At 45.6% G+C, this 15,106-nt stretch overlaps 1 protein-coding gene across 1 annotated transcript; it reads left to right on the plus strand.

Moving 5' to 3' along the window:
• Positions 1-612: 612 nt before the first annotated feature.
• CBLIF (cobalamin binding intrinsic factor) lies at positions 613-14,818 on the plus strand. Its single transcript, XM_024573979.3, has 9 exons — positions 613-770; positions 1,712-1,888; positions 2,646-2,759; positions 3,542-3,682; positions 5,212-5,393; positions 8,840-9,017; positions 10,389-10,590; positions 12,576-12,694; positions 14,599-14,818. Exons 1-9 carry the CDS (start codon positions 668-670, stop codon positions 14,658-14,660), a joined length of 1,278 nt encoding a protein of 425 aa, XP_024429747.3. The 5' UTR covers positions 613-667; the 3' UTR covers positions 14,661-14,818.
• The last annotated feature ends 288 nt before the right edge of the window (positions 14,819-15,106 follow it).

Genomic DNA, 15,106 nt, shown 5'->3' on the forward strand with positions numbered 1-15,106 from the left:
CCCGGAATTTGAAACTACTTTCATCCCCAGATAAGGAAAGAGACGTCAAACAAAATTTCTGGGAAACTGGCCCATTGCTCTACCTGAAGTCAAACAAACAACTTCAAAGAGCCTAGGCTGGAACCCAGGCCATATCAACTTCACTGATTACGTAAAGCCGGACTTCACCTGGCAGATGCTCACCTGAGAGCCTAAAAGGACATGTGGAAAAGCATATCCCTCAAACTATAGAGTGAGGTGGGGCCTTAGGAATCGCCGAACCTCAGGGAAGCGGTTGCTGGTAGATAGAGCTTGTCTGACAGGGTGGAAAGCAGCCTGGGAGGAAGTCTCGTTAACACTCAGCTTTAGCCGGACCTCTCAGTGTAGAGACCCAGCATTCCGGTAAAGGGCCCTTTGTCATCCTGGCCTTCGCTGCATGCGCCGCCGAGTTTCTCATATGATTGTGCTACCCAGAAGTCCCCTTCAGATGCCCTGCAGGGTCTATATAGTCAGTGGACTTAGATAAGCAAATTGAAGTGAGTTTTATCAGGGAGAGAGAGGTCAGCCAAGGTGGGTAGGAGTGGCTGGGCTGGGCGTAGAGGGTAGACTGTTCCATAAAGAGAAGTATATATAAGAGAAGTAGAGAAACACCCCCAATTAATCACACTGGGGTTTTGGAACAGGAGACATGGGCAGAACAGGAGAGGGAGCGATGGCCTGGTTTTCCCTTTGCCTCCTGAACTTTCTCTGGGCGACGGCTGGGACCAGCACCCAGACCCAGAGCTCATGCTGTGAGTACTGAGTGTTTCCCAAGGACATCAGGGAAGTGGTTACCCCGGGGGACAGGCAGAAACCTCAGACCCTGAGGTCTGCTGATGAGGAGGTGGTGGAAAGCGGCAATCACTACAGGGGTCCCAAAGAGGGTGAGTCAGGGCGCGGGCGTGTGCGGTTTCTCTTTCCTGCGTGAGTTCTCTGAGAAGCGAGTCTATGCACGTTACGTTGAGAGGCTGAAGTACCGTTGCAGGAAGGACGGTGAAAGACAGAGACACTCGGTGACTGACCTGACCAGGTGCCACCACTATTGGGGATTTCGGGTCCTCACTGAGTCATATCCCAAATCTTGAATTAATTCGTCACGTAAGAATGAGAAAATGGATGCAAGGAAAACTGATTTCTGGAAATGTGCTACAAATAATATGAACTGTCCAGGAGCCATATCGCTTGAAGTTGTCAAATGAGAAATGAGTTTCTGAAAGGTAAAAATTATTTGAGAAGATGTAGGGACTAATTGGCCTCAAAAGAAAATTTCGATGTTTTTTCCACATTTCGTTAGTAATCACCCCGAAAGGGGACGTCCCAGGGAATTACAATGCTAATCCTGTCTTCCCCTAAAAGACACAGCAAACGAGTTTCTGTGAAGAGGGGAGGAGGTGAGGGTTTTTGTGAATGGCTTGTCCACTGAGCCACAAAACCAAGACTCATGGACAAAACCAAAAGGGTGGCATGGAATCAGAGGAGTGAGGTGGGGATGACTGGGGTGGAGGGGAAGTGGTGGGAGGTAAATGCAGACAACTGTACTTGAACAACAATAAAACAATGATAAATAAATAAAAATACAGGTTTTGGGCATTTCAGACACACAACTAAAATGAAATAAAATGATTTTTGTATTGGCTTCCACACCTGTGGTTCCCCAATTGAAAAAAAAAAAAAATGGCTTGTCTCTTCTCAGCTGTTCCCCCGGCACAACAGCCCCTGGTTAACGGCGTGCAGGTGTTAATGGAGAGCTCTGTGACCAGCTCAGCCCTCCCCAACCCCAGCGTCCTGATTGCCATGAACCTGGTGGGAGCCCACAACTTGGAGGCCCAGGAGCTCCTGACTTACAAGCTCATGGCCAGTGACACAGCCGGTGAGAAGTCCGAGCCTCTCTGTTCCCATGCTCCCCGAGTCTTGCTCCCTGAACCGTTCACCACCCCAGACCCCGACCCCCTGCGCCAGCCCCGACACCAATCCTGCCCCTGATGACACCCGAATCTTCCAAACACCTTTCCGGACACATCTGGAAAACACCCAGAAAGGAACATATGTGACGTCAGGACATCCAGAGAGGAGGGCAGCAATGCAGAAAGAACTCTAGATGAGACGTAAAAACAGCGGGCTTCCAGCTCTGGCTCTGCCGCCTACTAACTCTGTGACCTTGACCAGGTCTCGCGAGCCTGCTCAACCTCATTTTTCCCTCATTTGCAAAATGCAAGTGAGTCTAATAACAACAATCACACTGATAGGAATCATAACAAGGATAATGAGAATCAAGTCTCTGTGCCGCTACCTCACAGGAGTTGCCTTGATGCTCCAGTTAGAAAATAAAATTGGTTTGCAACTAATGTGAATTCTCACATATGAATTTGTATAGGAGTCCTTGCTGTTTTTCTAAACAAATAGCAGGATTCTTGGTGGGGTTGTCAAGTCACACAGAGGCCACTAGATTAAATGTTCCTGAAGTATTTTTCCATACTTCTTTCTATCGGAATTAAGACATCAAAAAACTAATCATGTTATTATTTTTTTAATCAAAATCTGGAAAGAAGCAGAGAATTCAGCCCTGGCCCCAGGTGTTTTCACTTGCCTGAAAACACCTTTCACTCTTTTTGTTCTCTGCCCTCCAGATCTGACCATCGGCCAGCTCGCGCTCACCATCATAGCCCTCAGCTCCTCCTGCCGAGACCCCGGGGATAGAGTGTCGACTCTGCAGAGACAAATGGAGATCTGGGAACCTTCACGTGAGACCTCACCAGAAGGGAGGGGAGAGTGGGGCAAATGGTCCTTCCTGAGAATGTTACATCTAGAAAGAAAAGGATGGGAGAGTGCACAGTTAGGAAAGAGACAATGTATCTCGGCTCACATTCCCTCTGCTTATTTCCATGGGGGAGTTACTCACTTTCTAGCAAATGAACTAGAAAAGGCCACTAGACTTTCCATGCCTTCGCCTGCCTGAAGACAGCATCATCCCTTTAATTGCATTCTCATCCCTCTAATTCCATTCTCAGAATATTTTTCTGAGAAATATTGACGGGCCCTGACCAGTGTGGCTCAGCTGGTTGGACATCGTTCCACAAAGCAAAGGGTTGCAGATTTGATTCCCAGTGGGCACATGCCTGGGTTAAGGGTTTGGGATGTTTCTTTCCCTCTCTTTCTCCCTTCCTTCCCCTCTCTTTAAAAATAAGTAAATAAAGGGTCATCAAGGAACATGTATAAAGGGACCCATGGACAACGACAAAGGGTGGAGGGAGGATTAAATGTGGGAGGTGGGGGTGGGTAGGGCAGGGGAGAATAATGGGGGGGGGGTAGGGACAACTGTAACTGAACAACAACAACAAATAAAAATAAGTAAATACAATTTTTTAAGAAAGAAAGAAAAGAAATACTAAAGGTATTTTCACCAATACGCTGTCTTTTTGGACAGGTTTTCTAGCAATGTCTGTCTAAAAGGTCTTTCTTTTTTCGCAAATGTCCTCACTGTGGTGAGTGTTAGCCTCATGAGGGCCCTCTCTCCCCTCCCAAGACCCCAATGCCGAGGCTTCGAGCTTCTACGGGCCCAGTCTGGCGATCTTGGCGCTGTGCCAGAAGAACCCTGAGACGACCTTACCCATAGCAGCCCGTTTCGCCAAGACCCTGCTGGCCAACTCCTCTCCCTCCAATGTGGGTGAGTCGGGGGCCACTTTCAGACTCCAGAGCCGGGAATGTCAAGGGCACTAAACGGTGGCGCTAGAGGGAAAAGCGGGAGGGGGAGGAGCTGGGAACCAGGAAAATGCCGCCAGAGGGGAGATATTGAACGAATATTTGTTGGACATGTCCGTTAAGGGATAAATGAAAGAGATATAGTAAAACATAGAAACCAAAACAACACTTGAAATGTCTGACAATTACAGAATCTCCACTGGGAACAAACAATAAATGTGGCACCAGCTTCTCAGGAGTTGCTCCAGGGCAAATGCTTGAATCAATGCCCCGACTCAGCTCTTCCTGAACCCTCTCTTTCGCCACCACTAATGCTTCCACCCTCTATTCTTCTCAAAGCTTCTCCTAAGAACACCCGAGTTTGTGCTATCTGTTAAACAGCAGCTCTCTGAACCCTGAGCCCACCGTGCACCCCTTCAGGGATGCGGTAGAACCATCTTGGTCCTTCGTTCTGCAAGCACGCGGCTGCTTGTGAATGGACGCTTCTCTTCTACAACAGCATGTTCTGCTTGGGCCCACCTTCTGCATCTGACGATCCCTTCTCTGTGTAAAGCCCCTCACTCGCAGCCACCTTTCCTCCCCTGCCCTCTCTAAGCAAAGGCCTTCTCTCAGGTTCCCACCCCCTTATACATGCCTCACGGGCAATCTCTCTTACTTCGAGCTCCTTCAGGCCAACAAGCAGGTAGATATTTACCCAAGTCCCCTCACTGTGGGTCAAGAACAGGCTGGCTTCCGTTTCCCATCTGGAGCATCTCTGCCGGTTCAGGGAATTTGGACATTTTTTTTACAGCACTGGTTTGAACAATTCTGTCACCTTTAGGGAGGTCATGCAACTTTAAGGTGGAGATGGGGAGGAAAGATCAATGAAAGAAAAGATGCCATCTGGCAAGGCTTTTATTTGTCCTGGTCTTGTCATGCCAGAGCTTGCTCAGTCAGCTCACACGTGTTCTCCCACGAAAATAATGGGGAAAAGCTCCTGTCCTGGGTACTATGGGGGGTGCTGGGCTCCTGCCATGCAGGAGCTCACGGAGCACAGTGACAACAAAGCAGCAGAGAGTGCTGGGAGTGCGGGACAGGTAGAAACAACCGATGCTCCCTGTTGTGCTAAGGTGACCAGAGAAGGCTTCACAGAGCAGGGGTGACAGCTAGGCCTTCAAGAACCAGTGACATTTTTTGAAAGATAAACACTGGGATAAGAGAAGCAGGGTTGAATATACTGCCGGTCTACACGAATGAAAAGCATGAGCTGTGGAGTCATACAGATCTGGGGTCAGGGCCTGGTGCTGCTACTTTCTAGCGGCGTGGGCCTGGGCAGTTACTCAGACGGAGACTCCAAGGTCTCATCCCTTAAATGGAGACAATTATAGGTCCTATTTCACAGATTGTCCTGAAGAGTCAAGGAGATAAGGTGCCTGGAACACAATAAGCACGCAGTAAATGTTCACTGACCATACTGTTGGGGTGGTGGCTGTCTTACCCCTCTATGATTCACAGACACAGGAGCGATGGTGACCTTGGCTCTGACCTGTATGTACAACAAGATCCCTGTAGGGTCAGAGGAAGGTTACAGAACCCTGCTTGGCCAGGTGCTAAAGGATACTGTGGAGAAAATCAGCCTGAGGATCAGAGACGACGGCATCATCGGGGACATCTACAGCACTGGCCTTGCCATGCAGGTAAACCCATCGCTGATGCTCTTCGCTGGGTCCATGCCAGTAAGACCGGATTGTGGGGTCAGGACACCAGGCTTCTTCTAATGTCTCTAGGGAAGACCAGGTGGTGTGACTTTAGATAGATTCCTTGCGGTGCCTGTGCCTCAGCTTCTCTACTGGTAAGATGCAGGTAAGTGTTCATTCCTCCCTGGCTTATAGATAAAATGAAAACAAATCTACGTGAACTATTCCCCTTCCTTAGAAAAAAAGAAACAAAGGAATCCAAGAAATGTATTGGTTCATTATTAATAATGATCAATTTGTTCATAATAATTATAGACTAATGAAAGTTTGGTGTATAAAAAGTATACAAAACATATAAAAGATATTAACATAGGTCCTCAAAAATATTGAATTTTTCTAATTCTACTTTGCCAGTCGGTGTTCTTATAAACCTTCATCTTGAGCCAAAATAAAAGGGGGGACTTGTATTTAAAGGGATTAATTTAAATAATCTGACACTGACTGAGCATCCTATCTTGGCCAAGCTCTATTTCGATCTCGATCCCATTTTCACCTCACAAAGAGCCCCAGTACAAGGCAGGGCCAGGTGTGTCTGGTAACAAGTTCACACGTGCTTCCCTGGCATAGATTCCCAGGCTTAAGTTATATAAGATGCTGCTTGATTAGGGTTGACTAGGGCAGCGTCCTCCCATGCAAAACACCCCACACACAGTGGGGAGAGAGAACCAACTAGAATCAGACACTAAAGGGTCATCTATGGCCAAACCCTCTGCCCCAAACCAAGAAGTTTGTGCTTCCAGGTCTCAAAATGCCCTATAGGACTAATAGGAAAGCAACATCCTGACCTTCCCAACTCGGAAAGCCCAGGAAACAGAGAGCCATGGAGTTACAAGGCCAGCCCTAACCCTAACTCAGCTCTGGACTAATGTTAGAACCCTTTGGGAAGAAGGGTAGACGGAGACTGGTATTGACTGGTATTAAAAAATAGCAAAAAGCATAAACAGACTAAAAATTAGTTCATGTTAAATGTAAGAGTAAATACAAAATCCTCACTCCAAGGTACCATGACTAGGAGCAACTAACGAGCAGTCAGCTTCTACGTCATGTCACGGTCAACGGAGTTTGCTGTGGAGCGAAACGCCACGGGTTACCACGGCTAACTCCCACGGGACCACTCCCAGGGCTCAGGCCGAGACAGCTTTGTGGAGGACCAGAGGCAATGTGAAAGGGACAGGACATGGGGCCCAGTCACGACTCACGTAAAATGACCTTGCTGCACCTTAGCACGAGACCGAGAGGTGTTTGCTTTGGCTAGTTTGGCTTGTGAATTCTGTTTGGATTTTATCACCGGCAGGGTACACTCTGATAAGCTGTTCCTGAGAAGGAGAGCTTTTCCTATCGAAAGGCAGGACCTCATTCATATGCAAACAACAGGCCGTGTGGATTTCCCGTCAGTTACGATAAAAAGCTCCTCCTGGAGCCCCTTACGGCCCATTTTCAGAGTCTACCCAGGCAGCCCGAAGTCTGAAACCACAAAGTGTGCGATATATGGCCTTTTTCTATTCCAAAGAGTTCCGGTGTAGAACACCAAAGGGCTCCGGGGCTCTAACAACTTGGGTTTAAATCGCAGATCTGCCACCATTTTAGGCAAATATGGAATTTACCTGAATTTTGTTTTTCCTCATTTATAACAAGCTTGTAAAGGCATAAAAAAAAAAATCACAGGCACAATGTAGTGTTCAATAATTGCTGGAGGTCTCTTCCAGCAGAAGGGTGGTGACATTAAGCTTCCTTTTCAGCCTTCACTCACCCCCTTCTGGGAAGTCAGTGCCCTTCAGGTGACCTAAGCTGCCCACCTGAGGCACTCACAAGGCATTTCCTCTGTTCCAGAAGTTCTCCCCTTTCTTCCGTCAATATTCTCATGCTTTTCAGGCTCCTCTAATAGAAACGTAACTTGAAAAGGGACCTGATGAACTTCCTCATGCAAAGTTATTAATGACTTCTCACAGCTTAATAATATGTTACTCCTCTCGAGTGTTGGTGTTGGTAGTGTGTTATCCCCCACTTAGTGGGACTTGGGAGGTGAATATGACAAGTGAACGAGATATGGTTGCTGAGGAGTACCTTCCTGATGCCCCTAAACCGAACTGCCCTATAAAGTGGCCTCTGGCCAGTGCGGGCCCTGGTTGCCGAGGTTCACAGCCATGGCTGTGCCTGTCGGAACTGTCTAGTTGCTCATACTACTGCTCACAGAGCCATTTCTGACTCCCCTCTCCCTTCCCCCATTTCCCATCTCAAGCTTCAGGTAAATCGGTCATCAGCAACCTCAGCCCGTTAACACACACTGGTGGCCGCGGTCAGCACAAACCTACAGGGAGAGAGGTGGTAATGACAGCTACGCCTCACACATTGCAAAATGATGTTGCATATCATCCCATAGGGGTCCCCCAAACGTGAGCAAGAGTTACAGTTTCTATTTTGCCCATGAGGCAAAACACTCAGCAAAGCAGAGTGAATTGCTTGGTGTGTTCATCAAATCTCAGTTTGCAAATAACAAAAACCCAAATAATTTTTGCTTAAGAAAAATGGAGACTTCCTATTTCACATAAACTGGGGTGTCCAGGGCTGGATTAGGTGATTTCAGGATTCATCAGAATAAAGGGCTCCAATCACGATAATCAGGGATGACTCCTTTTTACATCTCAGCCCTGGTTTTTGTCATCCTTTCCTGCCCCTTGGCTCCTTCAAAGTGGCCAAGGAAGATGGTCACTAGCAGCTTAGTGCTTACTTACATGGTACCTGCTGATAACCCCAGGAGGGAAAAAAGTGCTTCTCTCCCCCAATGTCTGTATATCAGGGAAGGACTTCGTCTAGCGCATGTGCCCACCAATCACTGTCACCCAGAGGATGATCTTCCATGATTACTCCAGCCCAGGCCAGGAGTCCACCCCTGTGGCCAGGGTGGTGGAGTCTCTGGCTGACAGTCCCAACACAATCACGAAGTGTGGGAGGGTGCACAGGACGACACACAAAAAAGGAGGTCTACTGTGTTTAGATGGCCACGTTATCCTAGACTGACACCACCCCCAGTCCCCCACCCCAGGGCTTGCTTTGCCTAGCTCTCGCCCTCATCCTGTCCAAGAACTGCTAGTAAATACAGCAGCCCTAAGAATGTTCCTTGAATCTAAGTGTGTGCCTACTATGTGACAGACACTGAGCTAAGTGGTGGGGGTGCAGCAGTAAACAAGACTGACGGTGTTCCTATGCAGCTTCAGCTTGGGTCTGGGTGGGTGTTCACGGAGAGTAATGATCAAGTGTATCCCCTGTAAGGCACATAAAGGCCAACTCCCAGCTATGCTTAATTCCTCTCTCTCCCTCTCCCTCCCTTCACCCCTCCCTCTTTTCCCTCCTTCTCCCTCCTCTCTCTCTCTCTCCCCCTGTCCCAGGCTCTCTCCGTGTCACCTAAGCAACCTAACAAGGAGTGGAATTGCCAGAAGACTCTGGATGCAGTACTTAATGAGATTAAGCAGGGGAAATTCCACAACCCCATGGCTATTGCCCAAACCCTCCCTTCCCTGGAAGGCAAGACATACCTAGATGTGCCCCACGTGTCTTGCAGCCCTGGTAAGAACTCTCAACATCTGTGTCTCCTCATGTCATAAACTGGCTACGTACATCAGGAATGCTACGTGGACCAACTTTAAGAGGCATACAGGCTTTTTTATGTCCATTACTTGCAGGTGGAACCACATCTGACTTCCGATCCCCAAGGGTTGTGTGAGAACACACAGCCATGTCCTACCCCACACACAGAATTCGGCCCTCGTGTCTACTTCATTCAGCATGCATGTAGGAAGCACCTACTATGAGCAAAGCATTTGGTGAGATGCTGATAGAAAGGGAAGATCCGTGACCCTACCAATCAAATAACATGTAACTTCATTCATTCATTTGACAAATACACCAAATACTCAGTATCTTATTATATCCTGTCTTTACAAAGCCAGCTGACAAAGATGTAGACAAAAACCACAATATCTAGAAGAACAAAATAACTAGTAAATAGAAATAAAAGCCATATACAGTTCAAAAGCAAAGAGAATGTAACCCATCATTGACTTTGGGAGGCTTAGGAGAAGAACAGTGTTGACATTTCAGCCAGGACTTAAAGACCTCAATATGAATCCCCGGTGCTCACAGCACACCAAGGGGACGGGGCAGAATTCTGGCACACCACCTTTTTGTTGGACATATCTTTGTTTTGCCCGATTACAAATATAATACAGAGATACAATGCCAAAATATGCATTTACAAAGTGGGGGTCCTGCATAAAAATGTTATCACCCCATAGATAACTAGTGTTTGGTATAGATTCCTCCAACTCTTCTCTCTACTCACCTGCTACTATAAAGTATTGTTCATTTTATGTCGTGTGGACATCCCAAGACAAGCAGAGGTTAATAAGCTCCTTTTCTACCTCAGAGCACAATCTAGAGAGACCACAGTCAGGTGACCTAATCCCAGTCGTGCCAGACCCAGCCGCAAACACTTCCCAGTGATTTCCCAGCCTTAACCAGGTGCCCATGGAGTCCTTCCAGGACTCCACAATAGTCGCTCAGGTGCTTTGTTAAATACTCTGAAATGCGCAACCTTTGCTTCCAGATTCTTAGGGTTAACAAAAAAACACAAGGACTGAATGGTGAGTGTCACGTAAAATGCGTGAGTTTGGACTCCCAACCCTCCCTTCAAGTTACAGAGTCTTTTAACAAAACGAGTGTTCGCTGTAAAACCAGCCGTCGGTGCCTCAGCCTACGATCAGCTCTCCAGACTGGGAATGAGAGCGTCCTGGGTCACATCAGTGCCTCAGAACAGTCCGCAAACTCATTGCCATTTTTTGAAATGTTTTCTGGGATAGGCCGCCAACCACAGGGATTTTGCGCCTTTAATACAAACCCCATAATCTTTAACAAATTTGGCCTTCTTGCTCTTCACAGATCATGAGGTGCCACCAACTCTCCCCAACCATCCCAGTCCTGTCCCCACCGCCGCATCCAACATCACTGTCATATACACCATCAATAACCAGCTGAGGGGGGTGGAGCTGCTCTTCAATGTGACCACGGAAGTTAGTGTGAGAAGTGGATCCGTGCTGCTGGTGGTCCTGGAAGAAGCCCAACGCAAAAACCCCACGTTCAAGTGAGCGCCCCAAGTGGCCTTACCCGTTCTCCCCAAGCCTAACCTGATTCCCATTTTTTTCTCCCTCACTCCTTCATTTGCTTACTTTTTTCCTTCTCACAATTTAACAGATTTTTATTTAATAGCTCCTTGAGAGCCTGCAATCTCTCGTGAAAAATTAAATCATACAAGTTAATACATGGTAGAGTTTTAAAAACCAGGAATTCAAAGGAATGAGAGTCCATTGTGGATTATAATAGTCAAGAAGGCTCACGGCTTTGTACTGCATTCAAAGAACAGGTGCTGTACAGGAAATGCAAGAGGGAGGTATCTAGGAGGAGGGAATGTCTAAAACAAAGCATTCAGGACAGGAATGGGCAAGGAATTCAAGACCCATGAGTAGGCCAGCTTGACTAGAGAAGAGAATTTGAGATTTAATTGAGCCTGGAAGGATAGATTGGGTGATAATGTAAAAAGCTTGAAATACCAGGCTAAGGAGGCTGGACTTCATATCGCACAGAAGCACTGCAAGATTTGAATATGAACAACCATGTTGTAAAATGTGAGAAGTCGGGGCATGCGTACTACAGTAATGAAGCTGGAAAGTGATGAGGACTTCATCTCGGACACATGGACTCCTAGCAAGGAGGAGTCCACAGGGCTGTGAGTACTGGGTGTGGGGGTCAAGAGGAAGAAGCTTCACCGCTATCGACAGGAGTGTCAGGAGGAGAGAAGGACTTGTAGAGAAAAAGGCAATTCCTCTAAATAAGTGTAATTGTGGATGTTTGAAAGAGAAACATTCGGAAGCTTTTGGAGGTATAGAGGAAGTTCTAGAAAAAGAAGTCAGGACAAGCAAAAGAGACTGACCACAGAACCAAGACAGATCTAATTATTCCCATTTTATAGACAGAATCACTTAGGCCCAAAGAAGTTAACTAACATTCCTAAGGTCACATACCATGTAACTACTAGAGCTGAGATCTGAACCCAGAGTTGAGCGACTCTGAAGTTCATGTTCCTTCTACTGCCCTGCCGGGCAAGAGTAGAACGCAGAAATAAATCACAGAGGAGAAAATTAGACTTTGTGGAGTGTTTATAGTTTACAAAATGAGAAAGCAGTAGGGAAATATGAAGAAAATTAAGCTATAGAAGGAGTAAAGGGGAAATGTCAGGTCAGGGAAAGGGAAAGAGGAGATAGCTAAAGGAAGGATGACATGATCCAGATTCTGCAGAGAGATGTCAAGGAGAAAAATTGACAGAGGCCAAGGTTAAGTCATGTGTCTGCTGCCCGCATCCCAGCTCCAAACCTTCCCTAATTTCTATAGACAAGTCAGGATAAAAATCACATTTCAAGAACACTTAATTTCAAACAACCCTCTGAATATACTTTACTTCTGTGAGCTTAGCTTTAATTTTGCCTGATTTTTCTTTTTCTGACTGTAACTGTAATTAAAATATACATAGAAATTTTGAGCAGGGGGGAAGCATAGAGAAGGAAACAAAGCCTCTATATCCATCCACAATATAATTACTGTTGCTACTTTTTATAATCTTGTAGGTATTTTTCTCTATGTATCTTACAAATAGTTGTGATCCACTATATCCATGGGGTAGATTGATATTTCACATAAAATGTGTATCCCACATTTTCACTTAACATTATTGCATAAGCTTCCTCCTATATCACTGGAAATTGTTGAAAAATACAATTTTCATAACTGTAAAATATCCAGTGTTGGATGCTCATCCCATTGCTCACCTATTTGCCCATTGTTAGGTATTTACACATTTTAATTTGCTTATTGATAGGTTTCTTTTAAATCCATTCACTTAAATTTCATTTAATTCCAAGTGATTTCATGTTTTTTAGTCATTTGCATTTTCTCTTTTAAGCATGATTTTACCTGATCTTTAAATCAGTTCAATGTCTCTCTCCCTCCATCCTAACCCCCTATTGCCTGACCTCAAGCGAGGTGTTCGTCATACATGCGGCTTCATTCTTACAGATTTGAGACCACAATGACATCTTGGGGCCTTGTCGTCTCTTCTATCAACGACGTCGCTGAAAATGTGGATCACAAGACCTACTGGCAGTTCCTTAGTGACATCACACCTTTGAATGAAGGTGGGAGGATAATGTGGGCGTTTTCTCCACAGTTTGAAGGCTACATATTTCTTTTCCTTATTTAATTCACTCATTCATTTAATCAGTAAATAATTGTAAGATTGTATGTGCATATACAATAATTATATATACAGTGGTTATATGTATGTACATACACAAATATACTATGAATATATATGGTGATTAGATAGATAGATAGATAGATAGAATGGATAGCTACCTAAAATAGCTTTTTAAAAAAAATTCAGAATCCTAACTCCACTCTGGGAAAACACCCAGTGAACAAGAAAAGTGGATTGATCTACTTAAAACAAGAAGGGCTGAGGAAGGGAAAGGCAAATAAAGTGAGAGAGACCAAAAAAAAAAAAAAGACGGAAAAAGTATTACATGATCGAAGAAGAGAGCCGCCTTGAGACTGAAAACGTAAACACGTACGTATAAAACAAAAGCACAGTGAATTCACTACCAGTAGTAAACAACTGTGAGGGACAGAAAAATCTCTATTTTTCGTGTAGTGATGTTACATTTTCTCGTTTCACACCCCCACTCTGTAGATATCAGTGACTCTCTTTTTACCGAGAAAGAAACTAAGTCTTAGAGACACGAAAGGAGCTCGCCCAAGGGACCCCTCCAGTGCGCGACACAGCAAAGAGCCCAGCCCAGAGCGAGTGTGCTCCACACCACAGCTGCGCTCCAAACCCACCCTTCGCCTTCCCTGGCCTTACTGTTTTGTTTTCAAATCTCCAAAGACAGGAAAGTCTGTGCGTGCATTGTGCACGAGGCACGCGGGACGAGTAAATCCCGGGGTTCAGCAAAACTCTTTCTTTAAAATTTTTGCACAAAAATGAAAATCTCCTCCAAGGTAAGGGGCAATGGTGTATGGTTTTGTCTAAGGATGACGTTACTTGGTTAATCTGATATTGTCACCGTGCAGAGAGATGTGAAGCCAAATAAGGTCACAGCATAGCCGAGACTGGGCTCCGTAAACATGCTTCAATATCCAAGATTCCAACGGGAGAGATGTTTTTCTGACAGGCTGTCATGTATTTAACAAAATCTGGCTGATCAGAACTTGTGGAGTTGCAGCAGAGCCTATAATAAGGATCTTAGAGCCACGTGGGCCTTGATTAGAAGCTCTGTCTCTGATTTACTAGCTGCACTTGGCTAGTTTTCACAGCCATAGAATGGACATAGGAATCACCACTTCTTGCATTATTGTGAGGGTCAGAAATATGTATTTAAAATGACTAAGTGCAATGTCTTTTGCACAGCATGTGTTCAAAATGCGAATCATTATTAATATTAGTTCCCCTGCCACTTTCATCTCAAGAATTGCCTGGGGAACTTAACTCCGGTTTATTCTAAGGGGTCAATTGTTACTCTTCTCTGAAGGAAGCAAAGGTAAACAGGCCTCAGAGATCCAAAAAGATTTGGGCCTAGAATTGTTATTCTTTCTGATGCCAAAGCCAATCATCAATATTGTCATCATCTAGCTTTCCTGCCCTGACAGTCAAAAATTCTCAAACACATCAAAAGCGAACTTAAGTTCCTGCCACAGATGCTCTAAATCCGGCTTAAATAAGCCATTTTCATAATAACCGCCATTTATTGAACACGTATGTGTCAGGTACTATACTAGGCATCTGGTCGTCATTATTTCTGATCCAGGGTAAACCCTATTTGTGCAGTTTTATGTATGAGGCTCGCACAATGTAAGGGGTTTGCCCAAAGACATGCTCCAGGAGCCTGGAAACAGGGACTCCGAAATCACAAGTCAGCGCTCACCAAGCTGCGTGTTTCGCTCTGCAGTGATTTTACCTCTCTAGAGAAGGGCTGATCCTTTGGGAGGAGGGAATGGTTATTTGCTCCTTGGTGACCTCCTGTCCCTCTGCGCTTGTTTCCAGGAGTTGCGGACTACATCCCGTTCAACCATGAGCACGTCACAGCCAATTTCACCCAGTACTGAGGACGAGGTGGTTCAGGTTCTACTGAACATCTCTCCAAAGGGCAGCTGGAAGTTCCTTCACGTCATGTCAGATCTATGGCAAACAGTGGACATCTACGGCGGCACCGTATTCCTGGGAAAACATGGAAACTATGTGTAGAATAAATGATACAAACTTCTCTAGAGTCTTAACATCTGTGACCTGTGAAAACAAAGTCCAGCTTCTCAAAGGTGATGACCACCAGTCGTCAGTCAAACCCAGGGTGATGGGAGATGGGGCAGCCGGGCTGATATTTTGGGGGATATTCTGAGCTTGATTAATTAACCAACACACTCCTTTATTTCTACAAATGAAGTGATATATTTTAGAAACTCCTATTTTTGCATCATATACCAAGTACTCTTTCTAATCACTTGTGTGAACATATAAACATACATATATACATGAAATCACCAAAATTACTTTA

The sequence above is a fragment of the Desmodus rotundus genome, chromosome 5 (genome assembly GCF_022682495.2).
Source record: "Desmodus rotundus isolate HL8 chromosome 5, HLdesRot8A.1, whole genome shotgun sequence".
NCBI classification, from domain to species: domain Eukaryota; kingdom Metazoa; phylum Chordata; class Mammalia; order Chiroptera; family Phyllostomidae; genus Desmodus; species Desmodus rotundus.

What these genes read in the sequence shown, in the direction of transcription:
- CBLIF (XM_024573979.3), top strand. Translation starts at nt 668, where the DNA reads ATGGGCAGAACAGGAGAGGGAGCGATGGCCTGGTTTTCCCTTTGCCTC. An exon ending in CCAGACCCAGAGCTCATGCT is followed by an intron (nt 771 to 1,711) that starts GTGAGTACTGAG and finishes GTCTCTTCTCAG; the next exon opens with CTGTTCCCCCGGCACAACAG. An exon ending in CATGGCCAGTGACACAGCCG is followed by an intron (nt 1,889 to 2,645) that starts GTGAGAAGTCCG and finishes TCTGCCCTCCAG; the next exon opens with ATCTGACCATCGGCCAGCTC.